Source organism: Lupinus angustifolius, chromosome LG15, assembly GCF_001865875.1.
Source record: "Lupinus angustifolius cultivar Tanjil chromosome LG15, LupAngTanjil_v1.0, whole genome shotgun sequence".
Taxonomy (NCBI): domain Eukaryota; kingdom Viridiplantae; phylum Streptophyta; class Magnoliopsida; order Fabales; family Fabaceae; genus Lupinus; species Lupinus angustifolius.
This window is the reverse complement of record NC_032023.1, coordinates 15,772,467-15,781,814: the sequence shown is the minus strand read 5'-3', so window position 1 is coordinate 15,781,814 and position 9,348 is coordinate 15,772,467. Positions and strand designations below refer to the sequence as shown.

At 30.1% G+C, this 9,348-nt stretch overlaps 1 protein-coding gene across 1 annotated transcript; it reads left to right on the top strand.

The window, feature by feature from the left end:
• On the top strand, window positions 302-2,146 carry LOC109327421 (bidirectional sugar transporter SWEET3-like). The gene is made up of 6 exons (XM_019560562.1): window positions 302-406; window positions 501-537; window positions 646-868; window positions 1,233-1,394; window positions 1,614-1,733; window positions 1,811-2,146. The coding sequence occupies exons 1-6, from the start codon at window positions 370-372 to the stop codon at window positions 2,009-2,011; spliced, it is 780 nt and encodes a 259-aa protein (XP_019416107.1). The 5' UTR covers window positions 302-369; the 3' UTR covers window positions 2,012-2,146.

Sequence of the window (9,348 nt, the reverse complement as noted above, 5' to 3'; positions counted from 1 at the left end):
TTAAGTGATATATGTTTAATTCATTTTAAGCAAAATTTTATATTCGAGTTTTGTAGATAAAAAAATATCTACTGAAAGAATTAGCTTCAGATATTTATAGATATTTCTAGCTCGAACAAGATTATATCTAGTGTGATGATAGATATGAGAAACAAAAATAACTCAAATACTAGCAGAAAAAATATACTCCCGACTAGTTATGGATATTACCCACGAGTGCCGATACCATCATCCCTACTGTCACACCATACGTTAAGCATAACACTATATCCCAGTGGGTTATAAATAGACGATCTTCTTCATCTCTTCTTTGCAGTACACAAATTTTCTTCATCTCTTCTAAATCACACAGCATCATCAAAACTAAAGATGTCACAGACTCTTCGTTTGGGTGTTGCTGTAGTTGGTACTTCTTTGTTCATTCCTTTAGTTCCTTTTCATTACTACGAGAATCTTCAACAACAACAAAAATAACTCATTTATGCTTTAATTTCTTGCAGGAAACATCGCCTCAGTATCTCTGTATGCTGCACCAATGTAAGTTGCATTTACACTTACATACCCATTTACTTGGTGCTTTCATCTTAACCTTTCTAGAGATTATGAAGTGCTAAACATTTTCCATGCTTGATCTTGTATATATAGAACTACCTTCAAAAGGGTTATAAGGAAGAAAAGCACAGAAGAGTTTTCATGCATTCCTTACATCATTGGGCTATTTAACTGTCTCCTTTTTACTTGGTATGGATTACCTGTTGTAAGCAAGAAGTGGGAAAATTTCCCTCTTGTCACTGTTAATGGAGTTGGGATTGTTCTTGAGTTATCCTATGTTCTTATTTATTTCTGCTATGCTTCTTCCAAAGGAAAGGTATGTTACATGCTCTACGCTCATTTAAGCCTTACCCTAAGGTCACTCACCTCTTATTGTGTTAAATGTTAAAATTGTTAGCAATTGATACACCTTGTTTTGAACCGAAAATAACATGCTTCAAAGTTATCATTATCTTAACTTTGTTCCATAAAAATTACTTAGAGTTATTTGCATGCATGGAACTCTTGTCTTTAGAATTCATGTATATTATATTTTAAACTTCGGTTAGCAATTTCTTCCTCAATAAACTTTTTTACCTATCATAACTTAAAAATATGACTTTAGAATCATGGATATAATTATAGGTAGAAAATGATATATATATATATATGGTTTTTGATATTTATAAATATTTTTGCAGGCAAAGGTAGCTATGGTAGCAATACCAGTTCTAGTAGTGTTCTGCATTACTGCTATAGTCTCAGCTTTTGCCTTTCATGATAATGCACACAGAAAGCAACTTGTGGGTAGCATTGGCTTAGTTGTTTCAGTAGCAATGTATGGATCTCCTCTTGTTGCAATGGTGAGTCATTTCTTTCTCTTCCACTAATGTTTTTAGGCCATAGTTACATATTATTTATTGCTTAACATACATGTAAATATAGAGAAAACAGAGCATCTTAATCATGTAATATAATAACTCTAAGTGCCTTAATAATTATTTTTGTCAATGAGAAATTCAATTGAAACTATGTTATGGTCTTTGCTTTTTTATAATATGGTTTTATTTTGATTATTGCAGAAGAAAGTAATACAGACCAAGAGTGTGGAATTCATGCCACTACCCTTATCTTTGTGTACATTCTTAGCTTGTACTCTTTGGTTAACTTATGGAGTCCTCATTCGTGATATATTTGTTGCGGTATGTATCTTAGCCTATAGTTCAAATTTCATAAATATGAGAAAACGTGTTACAAATATTAATTATTATTGTTATAGGGACCAAGTGTAGTTGGAATTCCATTGAGCATTCTTCAGCTTGTCCTTCATTGCAAATACAGAAAAAAGAGTGTTGTGGAAGAACCAAACAAAGAGGACTTGGAAAAGGGTAACTTAGATAAGGTGGAGTTAGAAAAGTTGAGCTTAGAAATGGAGGATGTGGAAAAGAATGTGACAATTCATAAGAATGGCAACTTGTGAATAATGTTCATGGAAAAAGAGAGGGAAAGATTGAAGAATTTAGAAAGTTGTACTTAGATTCCTGTCTTTTTTTTTGTTTATTTCTTTTATTGTGTAATAAAAAAATGGTTCTCCTTAACCATGATAAATTCATCACTTAGACTAATGCATGTTTTCTTTTATTATCGTTTTACATTTATTTAATGTATAACATTTAAATTTTATGTCACAAAAAAGGAAACATATTTATGTCACATAGGGTATATTCTAACATTTAAATTTTGTAATGTTATTGGCCCATATTTCTTAAGTTTGTGTCACTAGAGACTCAACTTTCCAATGCATGACCTCTTTGTGTAACAAGATATTATTTTGGGAAATCAGAATTAATGGCATTTTAACGGATAACTTTTTTACTTGAATATTGATAAGATATAGCACACACATCATCGCAGTTATCCTTATACTGCAAAAAGGAAAGCTCACATTTAGCTTTGCTTATTTATAAAATGTAAAACAAAATTAAATGGTATCTCATTTAGTTAATTGTGATGGCCTTAATAGCTAAGCTATCTAGCGCACCTTCACTAGATATGCAATTCGGATTTTGTAGAGAACGATAATTCGGATACATTTGAACTACTAAAAGTATTTTATTTTTTTTTGGTAACGAATTAATTTTTTTTTTGTATTACTAAATGTTACTTATAAGAATCGAACCATTAATTCTAGTATACAATAAGATCTTACACCACTAAACCAATATTACTATAATTCGAATACTTTAATCCATATTATACTATATCATCTATTTGTTTGTCTTTTTTATAAGTTATTTTACAATTTTTATGAAGCATTTAATACAACTGGTTCCAAAGTTCTATAACTTCACGTGTATTCAAATTAGAGCAGACATGATGTTAGAATATTTATAAGATGATATTTTAGGCAGGGATATCATTTTCATTTAAAAATGACAACTTTACTAATTTGAGTAATTTCAACAAATCAATGTCATTGGAAAAATCTGAGGACTTATTACAAATTTTATTTTGATTCCAATTTCCATCCAAATCTACTGATTTTGATCCAAATGAGGTTTGGATTGGTTGAAGTCACCAAAACAAATCAAAATAATATTATTTTATTAATAAAATATAAAGGAATATTTTTATGTTGTTTTATTGGATAGAGATATAAAGATAGAGTCTTTTTTTGGACAAATGATCATATTACATAAATATGTGGTGAAATAGTATTTCCCGAAGAAATACACTGTCCTTTTCCAAATTAAAGGTAGATAGACGTTTACTTAAAGATAGAGTGTTGCTAAATATTTTTTATATAAAAATAATATGAATAAATAATTGATGTAGACCAGAAGATATAATGGCGTGACCTTTTCCCCAGATTTTAAGCCCTATCAATTGCTGCTATGCTGTTTCTTATTAAATGGATTCTAAAACAGAATGACCCCATTCATGTCACATAGAATAAACGAAAGCTGCACCATTTATAGTGTAAACACGTTATATGTTATACACTTCAAAAGATGTATATTAAAACATGTTAGAGACAAAGTGTCAATCAAAGAAGACATAATAAAAACAAAATCTATTCCCGTTTTAGAAATCATTGACAATAACGAGAATGGTAAGCAAGAATTAATTAAACAGAATATGAAATATAAATTGATGCCCTGACAACAATCTATTTCTCTCATTGTGATCTTCATCAGAATCTTATACCACCATATAAGGTTAATGGTAACCAATAATTTGCAGGGCTAGTTGTAATTTTGCAAGTAAGAAAGAGAAAAAAAGGTATGTAATAAACTTGATAAACTTTATACAATGTTATTTTACTATTATTACTATTCATATTTAATCATTATTGAATCTTAAAAAGTAATAATGGATAATATATTAAGTGTATATAAATTTTTACGCTAAAATTAACCCCTTCACATGCATAATAACCCATTAGTGCTATAACATTTTTTCATGTGATAATTGTTAGAAGTTATTCATCTATAAGTTAAGTAAGAATAACATATAACCGAGTTTAATAATATTTTGACCCAAAACTCTTTACGTCATCTATTTTTATAAAATGTGTAACTTTTTTATTCACATCTAAAATATCTAACAAGCTGTATATTCTTAAATGAGTATCACTTGTTTCAACTTATTGTCTATAATCCTGTCCCGCACTATTTATATTTAGATATGTGGATGTAATATATTACTTTTGTAAAATAAAATTAAAATAAAATATTATTTTTATTTGCTAACAAAAAGTGATTGGACTAGAACACATAGATAGAAATTCTAAACGACAGAGTATCCCATTCCTATATTCTCCTTCATGTAAAATCAATCCGGCCAACTCTTCTCCACTACTGAGCCCAAATTCTGACAAGTAGCATCCAAAAAGGTTTAAGGGTTTAGAATTATTATTATTTTTAAATTAAATAAATGAAAACTAAAAACAAAAATTTCTCCCTTCACATTGGAGCACTAGACTCTATGAGGCCACGTGTCAATTCCCTAACACAACTCCATGCACATTGCCACGTAACCCAAACACAAATCTCAGCATTTTCTCTCTTCTCTGCATGTCTCTCTCTTTCTCACAACTAACAACAAACAAACACACACTCTCTTCATCAAACAACACAAAATTAACTTCCACTTTTGAGACAAACCTCATATCACAAATGGTGAAGCTAGCATCAGCAAGAGACTTTCGAACCTATGGCACAGGCCACAGTAGGAACCGGTGCTAGTACATTAACGCAGGGCTCTATCTATTTGCAACTATTGTGTTTTGTTGTGCTTTTGCTTCTCAAATATTTCATCTGAACCAATATCTGGTCTTGTTCTTTTTCTCATTTCTTTGGCAATCATTCTCCTTGTTAATGTCCATGGCCTCTTTGCCCACCTTGCTGGCATAGATTTCCGATTACCCTTGATGTCCTTTGACCTTCAGCTTTTTTTTGTTGAGTTTGCGGTTCCTGTGGTTCAGGTTCTTGGAACGCTTCTTAGTTTTCTGGGAATTTTGTTCCTTTTGATTCAGATATTTTAACACTTTGCTTATTGAAGCTTATAATATATAGAAATATATCCTCTCATGAATCTTCTTAGAAAATGTTAAAGATCAATTACACTTTATAAATATTTATAAATATAACATGTCATATATGTGTGTCAAATTTAAGTGGGTATGAAGAAGGAAAGTGTTGTTATTAGCTGTATTTAAGCATGAAATTAATGAACAAGGTCCTCTCGTGGAAAGAAAGTATCGTTTTTGCTTTTAGTTTTAAGAGTAAAAATATCATATCAAGATAAATAGAGGGATACTAATGTTATTGCATTTTGCTTTTTCTTCCGCATCTGCGAAGATTCTGACTCAAAATTAACAATTAGGTAAATAGTTGTTGGTGCAACTTTATGTTCTATTGAGGTTTGCTTCAGAATTATGAGGACAATGGCATATGCGAATAGGATAATTAATAAAGCTGATCAGTTGTTGCTATATGTAATAGAAAATAATTCACTGATATACATGAAACTTACAAGAGGAGGAGTTTAAACTAATAGATAAGATTAGTGGTTACCACTATTGTTAAAGCATCGAAATCTCACATTATTGAAAATATGAGTGAAGAGCTTGAGTCATCGCTCCTCGCCTCGTGTCTGAGCCACATTGAGTTAGGTTAAGTTGTTCTGATATGATACCAAGGTCAATCATGATGTTGGGCCACCTGGTGATGTAAACTTTACGTTCTAGATATTGAGTCCTAGGCATGAAGGGCCTGTGTTAAAGAATTGATTACTGTTGAAGTCTCATCGTAGCCTCTATGAGGTAACTTTCAAGGTGGAGTTAGTCCCAATTATTCTAATATATTCCAACATTATGAACATATATCATTTTTACCGTTTAAATTTATATTTCAGAGCAACTTGTATTAGTATTATGTGAGTAGCATAATAAGTAATCTATGAACTGAACTAGGAAATTTCAGGTGTGAGTGCTAAATACACACTTTCTCATATAGAATGGTATACATAAATTTCTGGTACAATGGTATACATAAATTTGTATATCATTAGCTGGGATAAAAAAAAGGTGTGCAAAAATACATGTGCATGCATCAATTTTCTTTAGTTACTTGTGATCAAAAGCTTGGACTTGTTTTTATCTAAATTGAAAAATATCTTCATTTTTTATTGTTGATTGTGGACCAAAATGCAGGAAGAGAAAGGGCATGTTTACTTCAAATTGGAATAGCATGCTCTAAACCTGCTAGTTGCTGGTCCTGTACTATGGTTTGTAGGATCAATTCACAATGCATGCCAAATCTATGAGAGCAGATGGCCATGTTCAAATCTTGCAGTAGTGTGTTTATATCCCATTTTTTATAGGGAGTTTGTCATTAATGCTTAGGGCAATTCTCAATTATGTAGAGCAATCTAGATCAACCCACCATGGAATCCACTTGCTTGTAAGTACTCCATATATGTCAATAAATTTTGGTGTTTTATAATTAAAACATTACAAGTTAAAAGCTTTGGGATTATGATTAAATATACAACATTATTGAATACATTGTAGCTTGAATTTCCTCTATCTTGCCCGTAAGTGTATCAATTTTTGTTTTCATATATACATAATCGATCTTGAAATAGCTTTTTCGCTTGTGAGATAAAGCTGGGTACATCTATCATTCTCAGACTCCACTAAGTGAGAGCCTCATGTATTGGGTCGCCCTTTTTATACATAATCCGTCCCATATTGTGTCTTTGATTGACATTTATGTATAATAGTGGTACTTAGCATTTAAAGGGAAACAAATCTTGGTACCATGCTTTCCATGTATATATACATGCAAAATGAATTTGAAGGCAATGTGATTGAGAAACCTTTTAGCTTTAGGTTAGACATTGATGTGAATTAACTATTAAGTTGGAGAACACTTGTTATTCGGCATTATGATAAGTAAATAGATCCAACCATTATTTTCGATGCAGGTGGGTTGACAAATGTAATCAAAGTGTTCAAGATGCAACAAATGAATGGACTGAGGCTGGAGAAACTGCAAGGCGGGTGCGCACGAGCGACTGGTAAATGCTAGGGAAGGACAGGTTCCCTTGATTGAGGAACATCATGATCAGACAAGAAGCCATCCAGTTGAAGAAACCAAAGTTACATTACATGTTCCTACTCCTTATAAGGATATCCTTATTGGTGAGACTGGATCATGATTAATGGTGTGTTTTTATGACCTCTTTTGCTCTTCTGATTCCTTTTTTGGGAGAGCCATTTCTTGTAACATAGAGAATTTTCTTGAGGTTATAGACTGATAGTAACTAAGATTCATGTTCCAAAAGTGGCAGAAACTCTTAGATTACATTTTTTCCAAGGAAACTATGTTATTGTTTTCAGGGATGTGTTGTAGAATTACTTCAAATAACATTTGGTGCGCACAGAAAAATTGGATACTCTATTATGTTTTATAATTTCATTTTGAATCATTGGAAATGTAGTTGGGATCATTACTTTGAGGAAAGATAATGAAGAGGCAAGTATCACCCAGTAACATATAAAAACTAATATATAATAACATTTTTATCTTTTTGTTTGTTATGAAATCACATTTTTACCATTGAAAATATGTTTAAAAACAATTGCTTATCTCTCTATTAATGGAGATAATCATTTATTACTTCGTAGTGAGAGTTTTGCTTTCTTTCCATAACTTGAAATGTATTTGTTGGTCGATAGAATTTATTTCATCAGCCCATAACATAAAAATTAGAAATTTATGCTGCCTAGAAAAAAAAGATATACACAAATAATATAAAAGTTTTTACATTTGTTACTGAATTTTTCACTATTAATTTTCAATCATAGTTAATTCTTAAATAAGAATAATATAAATGAATATAAATGATACATGGATTTCTATAAATTTTTACACTGTAAATGTTTAGGGTTAAAACTGAAATGATTTGATGTCCATTAGGTATCACACAGTTCATGATATACAATTTTAAGCAAAGATGTTATTTGTCTTGCACAAGCCATATAGAAAGGAATATGATTATTTTGGATTGTAACAAGTATTATAAAAAAATAAATTATGTAATGAAACAACTATTTTTGTGTTATTTAAGGGTATCCACCTATCTAAGATAGTTAGATTAGCATATATTATTTATGCACTGATAATGTAAAGATATATACAGTCGGTGCATCATCCTCATTCATTTTGTTTACTTTTTTATGAATAGTCAATGAAAATGAAGAATGAACGGTAGATGATACAATGATAGTGTAAAAAACTCTTACACAATTAATGTATACATCTTTTTCTCTAGTTAGATAGGCATAAGTCTAATTATTTTTGGGTTATATGATTATATTTCCATCAAGTACCGTAGTCTCATGCGTGATGAAACAATTATTTTAGTATACCTAATACTTCTATTTTTTGAAGTGTATTACAAATAGTGTTATAACTAACTTAATAAAAAATGAATTGGCCATGTAAAGTAACATTTAGTTAAGTTTTTTTTAATAAAAAACTAATTTTTAATAGTTTGCATGGTTTTTATTTTATGATAAATGTTATTAGTGTTGTATCGATTAAAAATAATAAATACAATAAAGTAGTAAATATAAATCAATGGTATAAATCCTTACTTCATTTTTTTGGATGACATGAGTTATTTTTTAATTAGTTTTTTTAGTTTAAATATGTATTCTTATGCGGAAGCAACAATTTGAGTTTAAAACTTACATTACCAACTAATCAAAGGTGTAAGTTAAACTCCCCAAATAACAACTCCAAATCTAACTTATAACAACACACTAGAGTTGAAGTTAAGCATAGATACCAAATCTACTTAATCTAAGATCAACTTCCATTTCCCTTACATTTACCAACTACTTTAAATAAATAAATAAAATGTAATATCTATACATTATTATTAATGTAAAGAGATTTATAGTCAATAGATTATTCATATCACCTATATTTAAAATGATAGAAATAATCAAATAAAAATGATTAGATGACGAGTGATATAATAAAAAACTCCTACAAATGCATACATATTTTTCTCTGAAGTTTTGTTTACAAGTTATATATCTTATATATCCAACTAGACTAAACAAAAATCAAAGTTATTTATCTTACATTGCATTAGCCACAAATACTAGTGAAGTATATAAATGAATAAAATAATTGGTACTTGCCGTTTTATAGTTATGCTCGTCGTTTGGTAGCTGGGACTTGGGAGAAGAAAAATACGTTACATCACTAAGCCAAATAAAATATACACAAAATCAGA

Bases quoted from the DNA above. Each gene is read 5' to 3' on its own strand.
- LOC109327421 (XM_019560562.1), top strand. From the start codon at position 370: ATGTCACAGACTCTTCGTTTGGGTGTTGCTGTAGTTG. The intron at 407-500 runs GTACTTCTTTGT...AATTTCTTGCAG, and splicing joins TTTGGGTGTTGCTGTAGTTG to GAAACATCGCCTCAGTATCT. The intron at 1,734-1,810 runs GTATGTATCTTA...TTATTGTTATAG, and splicing joins TTCGTGATATATTTGTTGCG to GGACCAAGTGTAGTTGGAAT.